The following is a 16,637-nucleotide window of genomic DNA, read 5'->3' as shown; positions in this document are numbered from 1 at the left end:
ACTTTTACTACTATACATTGGGTACAATATGATACTCAATAGAGAATTGGCTCTGTAATATGAAATTTGTATAAATTAAAGTAGCCTATTTAAACATTTTCCAACAGAGCAATGCAGGGTGGCCTGCTAATATATTATATATATATATATTATATATATATATATATATATATATATATATATATATATATATATAATGTCTGTCTGATAGACTCTCCCGTCAATTTCAACATATGAGTTTCCGCTACAACTAAGTTGCTCGGAAATCCACACAGCTGATTTGTTTATAGTGGTGAAGGCTTTGTGTAAAACAAACCACAGGTTTTTGGTATTACTGCTAACCTCCGTCAGTGCAGATGACTGCCACAGGATAGAGTATACAATAGACTGCAGGTTTTTACATCAGAGTTTCCCCTCTCCTAGATACTTATCTTAACGAAGACTGGGGGTTGCATCTCTCCCAGTGAATTACTGCGCTCCAGGTACCAACCTGGAAATTTCTAGGACTTAGGGCTGTACATACAATGCCCAACCTTCCCAAATGGTCACCCATCAAATACTGGCCAGGTTCAACATTGCTTAGCTTCAGTGATCTGGCAAGAACCAGGGTATCATTATATATATATATATATATATTTGGTAAAACTGGTCATTAGTAAAAACCTAAAGAGAGTGCTCAATACTATTGCAGAGCAAATATGTGTTTTATTTTTTTTTTTTATTACTGTTTTATCTGTTTGGTTACATATGTTTCGGATGTCGGACAGTGTTTACGATCTAACAGCCTCGTCAGACCTTACAGAAATGGTTCATCTGAAACATATGTAACCAAACGGTAATAAAAAATAAAACACACACATATATATATATATATATATATATATATATACACACACACACACACACACACACACATATGGGATCACATAAATAGTTGTGTTGGACAATCTGATGAAGCAATCTACTCAATTTATGCAAGAGTAAGGCAGAGTAAGAGGCATAATTGTTTAAAGAGTTATATCCCTTTGTTAGCATTTTCCCTAACATCAATCGTGTTAAAAAAAAAAAAAAAAAAAAAAAAAAAAATGATAACATGTTTGATGAAAATTTTTCATTACATAAAAGGTTTTTCTTGAATTGTTTTTATTTTTGGTAAATAAAAAAGCAAACTAGTATTTTATCATTTTTGATTATTTATGGAGTGCTATATAGAGATGAGAGTATCAATTATTTGGATCATCTGAACAGATTTTTCTTTTTAAATTTTTTTATTATTATACATGTGTTAAGAATAAATAACTAAAATTATTTCTGACAAATTTAACAAAGGAGAAAAGGAAAAAAAAAATTATACTTTTTATTAAATATTTTTTACTTCAATATTTATTAAAAATATTAACTTCTTCAGTGCTTAGGTAAGCAAAATAAAATACAACAGAATCGCTAATAAAAAAGTATACTTTGTGAATATGATTAATTGGAGGTTTTTTGGAGGGAGGTTTGGTGAAGGAAACCCTACTGCTCACATTCACAAAGTATACACTGCACTTTCTTCCATAAACGTTAACCACATCCAGTATCTTATAAAACTAATGTAATTTTCACTCCCATTTCAATATAGATTCTTTTTTTTGGTCTGATGAGGTGTTATCCTTGTGTGACCAGATGGAGTACCGGGCAACGCTGGGTAGCCTTGCTAGTGGGTCGAGAAGCGGTTAGGGAGCGGTGTTGCCGAAATTTTCGATGTAATGGAAATACTTGGACCCCTTCCCCCACACTTTTGGGAAGCAGAACGTGACTGGAACTAGCTAAAGACAAAAGGCAAAAGGGTCGGCTCCGATTGGCTGGTGGCCATTTGGGACCCGTACCGAGAAGGCAGAGTTACAGCTAACCGATTCCAGTATAACGAAAAGCGAAAACATCTGAAGGACACACACTGTCACGCATCTTCTTCGACGACCTCCCTCCCTGTTGAAACTTTCCACGGGTTTTCTTTCTAAGTCAATTTCCTTCCTAAGTATACATCAACGATAAACAAACAAGGAACTTTGTTAGCGAACGACTGCCAGCCACTATAAATTGTACAAAGTTACTAACGCCTTATGAACATACTAACTTGTAAACTTCAGTGCCATAATTATTTCATGTTATGAAAAAGTTCATCCTTGACTTCTTTTGTCTTGTTTGTGAAACACTGTCGCATGGCGGAGTAGTCTATTTCAGATCGGACTTGTTGACAGTTTGGAAGCCGGACCAAGATTGGAGACAAGTGAACCACAGCAATGGGACAAATCCTACCACTGGACGGAGATAAAGGTAATGCCATGGGGATTGGAATCAGTTGCAGGTTTTTTAAGCCTGTGTAGGGGTTACACTTGAATTGGGATTCCACTGAAACATGTATGCACATATGTAACCAATAATGTTTGTATCATAAACAGACTAATATATATATATATATATATATATATATATATATAGAGAGAGAGAGAGAGAGAGAGAGATGAAAAAAAAAAAAAGGATAAGTCAAATTATATGCTCATCTACATTTTGTCTTTATTTTAAGACTTCTTCAGGAAGAGTAATTTGAAGAAAATACCAGTACGTCTGCCTGCTTCCCACCGGACTACAACTTGGATGTCTTCAAGTCCAACGTTAACAAATTCCTAATGAACTGCCCCCTTAGGTAGACACTTCGTCAAATCTCCACACTAATGTAATGTACTTGCAATAACCCTTATCCCTGAGTGGCTTCCAGGCCTTGATAAGTGGTGATCACTAAAAAATAAAAAAATACCATTGTGGCATGAAGTGAGTGCATATAGCTGTTAGATATTTTAAAAGATATGACGCAATTTGTTCTTTTTCACAAAAACATGTTGAATGTTTAGCCTCCACATCGGAATATTAGTTCCATGATTTTCATCATATATACTTCCATAATATTCATCATATATATGTATATATACTTCCATAATGTTCATCATATATATGTATATGTATATATATATGTATATATACTTACAGCAGAAAACATAAACATCTTAGGGTTGCCAGCTTTTGTTATTTTATCCTGGAAATTCATCACAATTCTTTTCAACAAGGGGCCTATGAAAGAAAAAAGTATTAAAACATTAAATTTGATACCATTTCAAACTTTATGAAAAACAGTTTGTTCACAATTTTTAAAAGATTTTAATTAAAAATTAACATTATAATCACTTGCAAGCAATAAAAATAATGAAATTAGTGTATATCCTTCGTCAAAAAGGAAAAATTGTTTCGCCAGTGTTCACAACTATATTCAAATAGAATCATAGAATAATGCCTGCAAATTATTTTTTTATACATAACTTATTTCTGATGGTCTAAAGAAAAACAAACAAAAAAAAAAGTAAAAAATAACCATTGACTTTATTTAAAGTGGAGGATTTGTGCTTGAATTTATTTCAGGAAGCAGGATTGAAAGCGTGACAGACCACAAATGGTGCTATTTCAAACAAAAGCTTGACAGACTGACAATGCTGTTATTTCAAATGCATGCTACCACTATTTCTGGCACCTACCAGTTAGTATAGGTTTGTGTGTCTCAGTTAGAGATGGGCCCTTGGCTAATGAATTGTGCTTAGTTGAAGACTTGTTTTCATTTAGTCAGTTGGGAGCTTTGATTTTCAAGCCTGTTTCGTAGTTGTTTCCAACTGGAGTTGTAATTTTATTTGAAAAGATATTTTTTTTTGTAGCAGCACCTTAGACCACACTATTGACACTGGGACCAGTGTTGGAATTGGAGCAGCACAACGAGCGGATGATAATGGTCTATGTGATGAACGTACAAAAAACATGACTAAGAATGTAGCAGATGCGAGAGATGTACACAAGTTTCACAGGCCGACATGCTGCTATGGCAAGCGATAGCTTCACAGGCCGACAACACTGCTATGGCAAGCGATAGCTTCACAGGCCGACAACACTGCTATGGCAAGCGATAGCTTCACAGGCCGACAACACTGCTATGGCAAGCGATAGCTTCACAGGCCGACAACACTGCTATGGCAAGCGATAGCTTCACAGGCCGACAACACTGCTATGGCAAGCGATAGCTTCACAGGCCGACAACACTGCTATGGCAAGCGATAGCTTCACAGGCCGACAACACTGCTATGGCAAGCGATAGCTTCACAGGCCGACAACACTGCTATGGCAAGCGATAGCTTCACAGGCCGACAACACTGCTATGGCAAGCGATAGCTTCACAGGCCGACAACACTGCTATGGCAAGCGATAGCTTCACAGGCCGACAACACTGCTATGGCAAGCGATAGCTTCACAGGCCGACAACACTGCTATGGCAAGCGATAGCTTCACAGGCCGACAACACTGCTATGGCAAGCGATAGCTTCACAGGCCGACAACACTGCTATGGCAAGTGATAGCTTCATAGGCCGACAACACTGCTATGGCAAGCGATAGCTTCACAGGCCGACAACACTGCTATGGCAACTGAGCACAATAGATCGAACACAATTTTACTGCAATATAGAAATTCCATAGTTTGTTACAATAGTCATGCACCATCGAATACTATCAAAAATATTTCATTTTACTTACCACCTTTCAACCGAGCTAGCATAGGGGTACCATATTTAATGTGGAAAGAAAAACTTCCAAGTTCAAGCAATTTATTGTAGATCGTTTCATTCAACCAACTTGGGGCTGTCATGTTATGTCGTTTCTGAGCAAAAGAAACAGAACATTCAGTTAAGTTTTTCTGAACGATACAAATTTGACACCCAAAATGCTTAATGTTTTGTGGGTTTTTTCAAGAGTGAATAGTTAAAAATCGTTATGAACCATTTTCAACTTTTCACTTATGAAAAACGTTGAGAATTTTGGTGTCCATTTTCCATCTACACACATACTAGTGGCCATAGTATTAGGTTGGTGCAAGAATGTTTTCATATATAGTTAATCAAAAAACATTCTTGCACCAACTTAAGGAACAGAAATAAGACATAAATATGTTTATTACTTAAAAAGTAATGCATGATTAATGAATAAAAATTATGGTGTAATGAATAAATGTCATACAAAGTTACAAAATGTTACATAATCGTTTTTTTCTTTTTTAATAGGAAATAAATTAATGGACAAAAGTTAAGGAATGATGTGAAAGGAGTTGTGTTTGAAGGCTATATCAATGCAGTTCATGGGAAACACTGGAGATGAGAATAATAGAAAATAATTTTCAATTATATTACATTTATTTCCCAACATGTGTCGTACAAGATAATAAATGTTGATATCCCTAATTTTCGAGAGTAGTATCTCTTCAGGGGAGAAAATAAAAAGAAACGTATACATCTGTTCAGCGAGGTTTTCCTTTGTTTTATTTTTATTTTTTTCTCCCCTGAAGAAGAGATACTACTCTTGAAAATTAGGAACATCAAGTTCTTGATGAGCCGTTCCCCTTAAGTAATCCAATTTACCAAATGTATGCTACTAACGATTACTATGATATTGTCCATTTGACCACTGTACACTCTTTAACCCTTATCCTCGAGTGGCCTCTGGGCCTTAATAAGCAGTGATTCCTTTGTAAACCCCCCCCCCAAAAAAAAAACACCTTGTACGACACATTATGGTGGCAAATAAACATAATATACAGTAGAACCCCAGGATATAGCATTAAAAATTAGTAACAAAATACAGTACAGTAGACAATACACGTGTATATAATCAAATAACATAACACCGTAAGGCGGGGCAAATACCATAACCAGGAGCCGGAAAACATCGTATCCCACATCATACCCAGAAAAAAAGCATTCTAGGGCCACCATATCCCAGGGTTCTACTATAATTGAAAATTATTGAAAATTCCTTTTAATATCATCATTCTTTTATATGCTAACTCATATCCAGTGTTTCCTACAAACCGCATTATAATAGCCTTCCAACACAAATCCTTTCACATTATGCACAGTTCCAAACAAACTACAACCTTCTTAAAGAACAATGTTAATAATTTGCAAAACATTTAACTTACATTGCTAAAAACAATTGCAGCTTTTCAACATTAAGTTAATTTATCATTAAATTTATTTTTAAACAACATGACACATTTGACACGAAAAACGTTCTTTTGAAAAAAAAAAAAAAAATTGTTACCGCTAACTATTGAAAAAAAAAGTCAATTTAAGAAATTGCCGACATTCACTCATGGTGGGTAAAATCGATTTTTTTTTTTTTTTTAAATAGAATATACAGCATCATGGATGAACACAGACTACATACAACAAGATAGTTATGGGTAGCCAGTCCCAGGACCAGAGGCATAGTTCGACGTCAGCTTTGATAGTGTGCAACCACGTCTTAAGCTGGCCTCTCTGATGTCTTTGCGAATCTTGGTTTTGGAGCTATTGCTTTGTGTATAGAGTGTGTTGTGGCACAGTGTGATCGACTAAACAAAGTCGATTCTTTAAAAATGCTTGGTTAAGGGAGATGATTTAGATTTGTGCATTAGAGGCACAATTGTGCCAGCAAACCTGCAAAATTCGGCAGAGGCAGTAAAGGTCAAACTTTACTGACCTTTTGAGATTCACAGCTCTCATCGACCAGGACTGACAGCCTTAGAGAAGGATTGTCCGAACAAGTGCTTGATAAATTCATTATGAACATTAATTACAGAAAACCCTAATTTTTTAATTTTTTTTTTTTTTTATTGATGTTTCACCCAAATCAAGGCACAGGACTACTTATTTGTGAGGGACTACTATTTGGGACCAGATTTGCAGGGATACTATTTAGGGAGTTGGGCAGTGACATGTTCACTTTAACTTCTGCATGTAGAATCAGGAAAGCAAGCGTCCGAGAGGGAATTCTAAACTGCAGCAATTTGAGGGGAAAAAAGCTATTCGCGTAGATCTAGGGATCTCTGCAGTGTAATGGTGGGGTTTTGTTGATTGTTGGGTTTATCGTGAGTATTGCTGCTATGGGGGTACTAGTTCTCGGAGTTAGTCAAAGCACTTGCCATTGAAATACCTGTAAAACAGGTACACGATTGCCATGTTTCGGAGAGGGGACATGTTGGAGTTTAGTTGATAGTTCATAATAATCTGTTTTTCCAATTCTCCTGAACACAGTCTAATAATGCTTAATCAGCAGTAGCAATGAAATGTGCGTGTGTGTTTTGTGATCTGGTTTCTTTTCAGGTCATCAGGTATTTGAATATGGATCTTTATACAAATAAACTGGGCTTGTCATCAAGAGAGATGGAGGTTATTTTGTCCATCCGTAACAAGAAAAGTATAATTTTCATAAATGAGAGGAGGGTGGAATTTTGTTACTTACTTCACATTTTAAAGTGTCGATGACGGACCAAATCGATGAAATGTTTTCCCTTTTAATTCCTGTCATTTTGTCAATGAAATCATAAAAACCCTGAAAATAAAAATTTTTTTTTTTTTCAATCAACAGATGAATTTCAACATTCAAGCTTTGTCGTTTTTGTTCTTTTTATTAAAAAAAAAAAAAATTAAAAAACTAAAACAAAAAATACAAAAAAATAAAACAAAAAAAAAGGAAAAAAACTAAAAACAAAAATTTTAAAATTAAAACAAAATTAAACAAAAAATTAAATGCAAAATAGAAAAATAAACTAACAAAAAAAAAAATGGTATTAAAAATAAAATGTAGAAAATATGTAAAAAAATATAATGAAAAAATAGTTTTAAAAACTATCAACAAAAAAAATTTATAAAATAAATAATGAAAGAAAAAGGAAAAAGCAAAATGATTAATAACCCGAAAATATGTTTATAAATTGCAACAGAATAAATTCAGTAAAAATTACTTACCTTATTGGCCTTTTCTTCATCTGTTACTTCATGTGATCGCATTTCTTTCTCAAAAAGTTGATCGTATCTTGGGCAAGGTTTTCCCATGTTTAACATCTGGGTTAAAGGAGAAAAACAAAGCTATACAATTTTTTTCTCTCTTTATACATCATCAACTCAACTAGAAATTAAGATAAAGCCATCCTTAAGATAAGTCTATTCAATTGGTATATTTTACAAGGTCAAGGCTAGTTCAAATTTAAGTGTGACAGACAAACATGTGACAGACCAACCAATGAATCAACAAAGATTCTTAAAGACGACTCCTCTAAAATAAGATTCTATCCAATCCGCATGGTAAACGATGAAACAGACTTTTTTTTTCTTTTTTAGATGAGAATTGATAATTTATATGACTCATACTACTGTTCTCATCTTGGGTAAGATTTTAATGCTTCAGTCGATTTAAACTCCGACCTTTTTTTTTAGGTTACATACAGATTTTCAATTTCCATTTTCAAGGCCTTTTCCAGACAATGTCTTAGAACTTTTTATATACTCCTTAGATTATAATATCTATGATTTACGAAACGACGCCGTAAATATCTTTTATTTCAGCGATTTTTATCTTACAAAATTTGCGCTGTGAATTAGTTTTCTCTACCACTGCTACGGCGTGATATTTGACCTAGAAAACGATATGTTGACATTCAACTACCCGCGTTTTTAAACGCTTATTTTCGACTGTTCAAGCCCCTGCCTTCTTATGGGAAATCAGCCAAAGTTTGGCAAACAAAAAAAAAAACAAAAAAACTGCCTCACAGTAAAAGTTAACTGCGGGATTTCTATGATGTAATATTTGCCCTCATTAAATTCATGTCAATTCAGTTTTCAATCCTCAATTCAAACGTTTTTCTGTTACTCTCCCTTGCAGGCCAAGCAGTAACGTGTCAAGTTTTTTTCAAACTTTATTTTCCACCTTCGCCTCAAGGCTTCTGGTTCAATCCTACCTACCAAAACTTTTTTTCCATCATGTTCTGTTTTTTTTTTTTATCATTTTTTTTTTTATTTGTTTTCATCTACCCCCCCCCCACAACACACACACCTCCAAATTACCGGGCAACGCTGGGCATCCCCGCTAGTCTATAATATAAATCTCACCTGCCTGTTTAAATGTATGTATGTATGTATGTCTAAAACTTTTGACAGAGGCGACAGATTTTCACGAGATCGGTATCATTTTGAAGCTAGACCCTCCTGACGAAAAATTGGCTAAAAACATTAATTCCTTCACCCTCATCTGGGCACTTTTCTACAAGGAGGGGGGGGGGTCGCTTGTCATATTTTCGAAACTCAGCTCCTCTTTTCGATTGACTAGCCTTAATTTAAACATTTGTCACTTCTGGTTTGGTGATGGGTGCAACAGTAAAGATGTCACTTTTTTTTCCCTCCACTTTCTTTTCCTCCTTTGCGGCAAGGGTTCGATCCTGCCTGACTGCTACCACCTTTTTGCCCCTTTTTTTTTTTTGCTCAACCCTAACAACTCTAAACACCTGGGCAACGCCAGACACCCAGGCTAGTAGCCAATAAAAGTTACTTTGCAATCTACCTGCATCATTTTTTGTTTTTTAAAATGCTTTTTATTTCATCTCAAATATTAACTTTTTACTACGGTGCATCTTTTTTTTTTTTTGGCCTAGCCAGCTTCATTTTACACTATCACAATTTTTTTTTTTCTGTTAGGGGGTTGAGAGGAATCCGCCACTGGAGAGTTCCATCTGCAGAAGAAAAGTGAAGTTTTTTTGTTTTTTTTTTTTGGGGGGGGGGGGTATTTTTATTTATAGCGGCCACACTACACCCCCACCAAAAAATTTAAATTATAAATGAAAGCAAAAATAGAGGAAAATTTATTTCAATTTCATTTTTAATATTTCGACAAATTTTTATTGGACATAAAGAATAAAATTTTCAAAACATTTTCCATGTTTTCAAGGATTTTTCAAGGTAATAATAGAAAAAGTTTTTTCAAGGCAAAAGTTAAAATTCAAGAACTTTTAAAGTCTGTACAAAACCGGTTCTTCAGGTGTACCTTGTCGAACTCAGGGATTTTTTTCTGTCAAACTCAGGAATCTGGACAGAACTTTTGAACAGAATCATTTAGAATCCAATTCTGCAATTTAAAATACAGATTGAAAATTACTTTGGACTTCTACTCAGTCATGGCTGACGGAATGAGAGCATGTTACCCCAGTGGATTAAAGAAAAAGTTCCGTTCAAAATTGCGTGTAGATTTACAAGTTTGACAGAAATATTTCCCAGAGTTCAGAGATTGCACCGATGTAAATATTGTGAAAATAACGCAGAAGATGAGAACATTAGTTTGAAGAATCCAAATGATACAAATAAAAATCTCTTACGAATGGAGATTTGGTATTTTTCTAAAACTATACTACTACTATTAATTATACAACCTTTGAATGCTCAGCAATGGCAGTGTAGTATCTGTTCTTTTTATCACAAAGACCACCCTTCCAGGCATTATGTGCTCTTTTGTTAAAGACGATAGGGGCGGAAGGTGGGAGACAATAGAGCATCTCTTGTTGTCATAAGTATTATGCCTTTTTTAGGAATAGGAGGTAAATGTACTATTTTATCGTCATGAAACCATCTTCCTAAGCATTGCCTCCTTCTGAGTGCAGTGTAGTATAGGTTCATTTGTAACGATACCATTCTTCCAGGTTAGCAAAAATATGTGATTAGAGGAAACGTTTTTGCTAGTTGCAATAAATGAATAAAAAAAGATATCAATATTTTAAGCGGTTAAATTCATAAGAATAAACCTATAATTATTTACACAGCCAAACAACATCGCATTATAATTATTTACACGGCCAAACAACATCGCATCATAATTATTTACACAGCCAAACAACATCGCATTATAATTATTTACACGGCCAAACAACATCGCATTATAATTATTTACACAGCCAAACAACATCGCATTATAATTATTTACACAGCCAAACAACATCGCATTATAATTATTTACACAGCCAAACAACATCGCATTATAATTATTTACACAGCCAAACAACATCGCATTATAATTATTTACACAGCCAAACAACATCGCATTATAATTATTTACACGGCCAAACAACATCGCATTATAATTATTTACACAGCCAAACAACATCGCATCATAATTATTTACACAGCCAAACAACATCGCATCATAATTATTTACACAGCCAAACAACATCGCATTATAATTATTTACACAGCCAAACAACATCGCATTATAATTATTTACACAGCCAAACAACATCGCATTATAATTATTTACACGGCCAAACAACATCGCATTATAATTATTTACACAGCCAAACAACATCGCATCATAATTATTTACACGGCCAAACAACATCGCATTATAATTATTTACACAGCCAAACAACATCGCATTATAATTATTTACACAGCCAAACAACATCGCATTATAATTATTTACACAGCCAAACAACATCGCATTATAATTATTTACACAGCCAAACAACATCGCATTATAATTATTTACACGGCCAAACAACATCGCATTATAATTATTTACACGGCCAAACAACATCGCATTATAATTATTTACACAGCCAAACAACATCGCATTATAATTATTTACACAGCCAAACAACATCGCATTATAATTATTTACACAGCCAAACAACATCGCATTATAATTATTTACACAGCCAAACAACATCGCATTATAATTATTTACACGGCCAAACAACATCGCATTATAATTATTTACACAGCCAAACAACATCGCATTATAATTATTTACACAGCCAAACAACATCGCATTATAATTATTTACACAGCCAAACAACATCGCATTATAATTATTTACACAGCCAAACAACATCGCATCATAATCATTTACACGGCCAAACAACATCGCAGCTCACAAGAGTCATGATGTCTGGCTGTGGAAATAATTATATATTCTCTCACACATTCTGAAAACTTATCTACATAAAATCGGTCTGAATCTAAACTTATCAATAGCTTTCATCAAACAAAATATTTGATACCAACTCGTCAATAACAGTAATTATCAGTCCTTCTTCTCAAGAATCGAAATTCTAACAATTACAAATTATAATCCGACCCAATATTTTCTTTAGTAAGAGACTAGACTAGCAAGTTTAATGTTTTATTTTAATCACAACTTTTTTCGCATTGCCTCTTTTCAAAACGATATCATTGACTCGACTCCTGTCAGCTAGTACTACAAAATGATTTTGTGGCTTAAAGTTGGGATCAAAATTGATAAAATCAGATTTCTTAGTAATCACATGTGCCGTGGCCCCACAATCGACAAGAAAATTATTATTGTTTGTTGAAGCATCAAATGTACACGAAAATAAAAATGTATGTTCGCTAACAGAGCTCTCTACATTTTTAATGGAGTCGCCATTTTGAGTCCTGTATCTACATTAGAAACTCTTGTAATTAGGTCGTCCACAATTATAGAAAATAATTTTTGTACTTTTTTTTAGGAAAAAACCTGCTTTTGCCAAAGTTGCGTTTTTTATTCCTGGCATGGGTATAATTCGATTTTGGTGTTTTTATGTGTGTACTTTTAAATTTCATGATATTTGTGGATTCGTTTTTTTCTGTGATCATTTTTTCAGTTTCTTCGTAACTTCTGAGTGCTATCTTGAATTGGCTAAAAGTCATGGGTTTTTCTTTCTGGGTTATCACGGTGGTAGATGGTTTGAAATCACTAATCCCTTAAGGACAATGGAAATTAACAGACTGTCATAACTTCACCAGACATTTTTAAAGAATCTGCAGTTGTCTCGGCTCTTATAATATAATCAGTAATAGTTTCGGCTTCCATTCGTTTTAGAGAGGTCAATTCAGTGTATAAAGAAATAATTTTGGGTTTTCCTTTCGATAAATAATGCTCTCTCAATATGTTTAATGCTTTGCAGCCGTCGTCCAGGGCTTCTCATTACCAGTGATAGACTTCGGTCATCTAAACATTGTATTAATTCCGCAAAGACAGTTGCGTTCTTTTCAATGAAGTCGGGGTCGTTTCTGTTTTCAGGTTGTGTTTGTAGTACTTTGTGTAGCTTTTGTATTCGTAGATATCCCAGAAATTTAACTTGCCACAATTCGAATTTTGATTCGGATCCATCGAAATAAAGACGCACGCTGGGCGCATAACCTCTAGAAGTGTAAGCCATTTTGACTTTCAGAACAGTTTCAGATGGTTCACTGTTACACACAAGTCCTGGGAGGTGACTTGTTTGTAGTAGACAGTTCCACAGAACAAAATATTCTTACCGTGTCGAAACCCGGGAAAAGAACATGTGAAATTGCTCCAGAAAAGGTTTAATATTTATGAAGCAATTCTGGCTTCTGATTGGTTAGTAGCAGAACGTGAATTTATTTGATTCGTCAGTTCTTAGCAGCATCGTTTATAAATAGAATCGTCCGACTGTGTGGGATCATACCCCATTATAGAACGAAAATATTGCAACAGGTTTCATGTTATTTAGATTTTGCATCTTTTTTTTTTGTTTTTTTTAAAGATTTCCACTGATGTGACAATTTTTTTTTTTTTTTTTTTTTTTCAAATTCACACCATATTGTTTATAAATCACTGGATTGTTGCTAACTGTTTATTTGTTTGCCCTTTCCTGTTTTTTGGGGATTTTTTTTAAAGTGTAATAAGTTTTATATCAGTTCGAAAACGTGCACTTTTTTGTTTTTTTTTGTTTTTTTTCATTATAAACTGGTTGTAATTTTGTCTCAATTTGGATTTTGGCAATGCTAATTTAAATTTTTTTTCTCATGCGACCAGTTTTTTAGTTGTAAAAAAAAAAAAAAAAAAAAAAAAAAATATTGCCTTTCCAATTTTTGTTTCTTGAAGTGCATTTGGTTTTATATCATTTACATAAATATTTCCACATTTTTGTTCATTGTAAACTAACTAGGTGTCATTTTTCGTTTATTATGAACTATTTTTTTTTTTGCTGTAACAGCAGAGCTCTGCAATCAAAATATGCCAACATTCTCTACAAATTTATATTTCAATTAACTGCCATGGAGACGCGTAAAACGATAGATCCCCAACCCCCCCACACCCACCCATGCGCAACTTCCTCAACAGTCTAGGATTGTTAATGATGCGCTACACCATGGATCAACACGAATTGACTTGGCATTATGAACACCTCTATCACAATTATTCATGGAAACCCTTAAAACCTTCTCTTGGCCTGCCAAACCACCAGAACGTCTGATGAATGCGCTGATACTTGCACGTTTGTTTCAGAAATGTCATTTAATTATTGCCTCCCTATTTTTATTCTAATTTTTTTTTTAGTTAATTACATTTCTGAAGTGATTTTGATGTCGGACATTCTCCCATTTTGATTAATAGTTGTTTGTCATTTGCTTTTTTAGTGTATAGAATTATAACTTTAATCAGAATTTGTTGACTAAATTTTTATTTCAAAAATTCTTTTAGATTCAGATTTTGACTGTTCATTTTTTTTTTTTTTTTAAACTTTCATCCATTTTCTTTTTTATCATTAAAATTTTATTTGCAAAGTTGGTTTTATTTTATTTAAATAAGGGGTTATTTCATTTGAATTCAGACGGCGATGTTGGACTATAACCAATATATCAGTTGTTTAAGCGATGTGAACGGTAGAATGGAAACAAATTCTACAAAAAAAAAAAAAAAAAAAAAAAACTATTTTTTTGTTGTAATAATCAACAGCAAGAATACATTTACATACATTGTCTTCGATCTCCGGTCTGGTTTCAACTGGAATTGGTTGCCAAAGAAGGTCCTTCTTCCACACTTGGTCACCTACTGGCGGATAAAGACCAGCAAGGTTGGAATAAGCACTCATCAGACATCGGCTGACAATGGAACTTTCTATCTTGATCTGGAAAGAACAGAAATCATCGTAGACGTTAAAATAAGATAACATCTTCCACTGTATAATAAAGAGCAATGTGTATTTATGATGACTCGTGAGGAGATATATATAAATATTATCGCATGCAAAATAATGCCAGATAAAATATTTTTAAGTGTTTAGGGGAAGAGAGAAAGCAAATAGCAAATCAGATACTACAGATTCGCAATTTGCCCTTATATATATATATATATATATATATACACACACACACACACTTAGTGGGGGGTACCCGGCATTGCCCGGGTGTTTGTAGGCATGTGCGTTGGGGGGGGGGGTAATCAGAACACAAAGGAAACTTAACCCTGTTTAAACATAAAAAAAAAAAACGATATTAAAAACCAAAAAACAGCGATGGGGGTGGTGGCAGGTAGGCTCGAACCCAGAGCCTTGATGCCAATAGGCTGAGACAGTAACAATGTAAGAGCGATTAAAAAGGGAGTCAAGTCAAGAAAGAGTAAGTCAAAGAGGTTGGATTGATAGGTGGCTGCTTAATGAGGTCATCGCAGAAACGTTATGACGTCGTAAGCAATGGCTATTCAGCAGTGAATATTTTTAGTGCGGAACAATTTTAGTATTTAATGATAGTTTTTTTTAGGGAGGGGGGTTCCCCCATTCATTATTAGGTGAGGAGTAATAAAGCAATTGTTTGATATGACGGCAAAGCCGACATTGACCAAATGTTTACCTATTTGAATCGAGTTTCGCTTTTTTTATACCGAAAAACGAAAGCAAAAAAATCTGGAATATTTAACATTTCAAGGTCGGACAAATTAAATAGACAGGCGACCCCCCCCCCCGTCGTTAAGTCGTAGATATTATCATTTAGACGTGATATAAAAAGTTTTAAGAATGAACGACCCCCCCCCCCAAGAAGGCCGACGAAAAAAGCCTTTTGCAGATATACACAAAAAGCAAACATACACACACACACATTTTTGATTTTATATATATATATATATATATATATAACTTTTCATACAAGTAAAAAAAAAAAAAAAAAAAATATGGGAACATAATTTATTGAGGATTATTATCCTTATCTTTCTAAGTTGTTTCACAACGTTTCGGACAACTATTCTTCTGGCCTTCGTCAGGTGGTTACCGCAATGGGATAGGAACTCCGAATCTCCTAACTGCATTCTCAGCAATTACTGCCATCCATAGTTGTCGTCGTCTCACCACGTTTTGACCAAGTTAAGTAGACGTTGAATCTCTACAGTTCCAGGTGAGAATTGTCTGAAGATAGCGGTTTCAATCCTACCCAAAGCCAGCCAGAGGTTTACTTGGCCAAAACGTGGTAAGACGACAAGTATGGACGGCAGTAATTGCTGAGAATGCAGTTAGGAGATTCGGAGTTCCTATCCCGTTGTGGTTACCACCTAACGAAGGTCAGAGGAATAGTTGGCCGAAACATCGAGAAACAACAACTAAGAAAGGGATACTATTTAGGAAGTAGAACAGCAAGATGTCTGTTCACATTACACTTGAACTTCTGCATGTCAGTACAGTTGGGAAAACAGGAACCCGGAAGGGAGTTCCAGAGTCTAGCAGTTCTGGGGAAGAAACCATTATAGTAGAAGGCTTTCTTACATCTAGAAATGTGTAGGGGTGGGATTTTGCTGATTGCCTGGTTTGTCAGGGGTATTTACGTCAAGAGGGTACAAGGACTGGTAGTTCGGAGCATCCACCATTAAAATACTTGTAGAACAGGCAGAGGGATGCAACATTTCGTCGATGGGGCAGAGGTTGAAACTTGGATGGCAGTTAATTAATATTAGGTTGGTGCCTATTTTGA

General features: G+C 34.7%; 1 protein-coding gene across 3 annotated transcripts in view; it reads right to left on the bottom strand.

Moving 5' to 3' along the window:
* The window catches only part of LOC145263056 (prostatic acid phosphatase-like), an 82,972-nt gene that overhangs the window by 13,502 nt on the left and 52,833 nt on the right, over window positions 1–16,637 (bottom strand). For all 3 annotated transcript variants that reach the window (XM_080119898.1, XM_080119899.1, XM_080119897.1), the window contains exons 4-8: window positions 14,654–14,806; window positions 7,857–7,952; window positions 7,351–7,440; window positions 4,609–4,732; window positions 3,026–3,108 (exon numbers count right to left, since the gene is read on the bottom strand). In XM_080119898.1, coding sequence (XP_079976024.1) covers window positions 3,026–3,108; window positions 4,609–4,732; window positions 7,351–7,440; window positions 7,857–7,952; window positions 14,654–14,806 — 546 coding nt within the window. The remainder of the gene's footprint in view (window positions 1–3,025; window positions 3,109–4,608; window positions 4,733–7,350; window positions 7,441–7,856; window positions 7,953–14,653; window positions 14,807–16,637) is intronic.

This window comes from Euprymna scolopes, chromosome 38, assembly GCF_053919585.1.
Source record: "Euprymna scolopes isolate OS-2025 chromosome 38, ASM5391958v1, whole genome shotgun sequence".
In the NCBI taxonomy this organism is placed as follows: Eukaryota; Metazoa; Mollusca; class Cephalopoda; order Sepiida; family Sepiolidae; genus Euprymna; species Euprymna scolopes.
The sequence above is the reverse complement of the archived record's forward strand: the minus strand, read 5'-3'. Positions and strand labels throughout refer to the sequence as shown.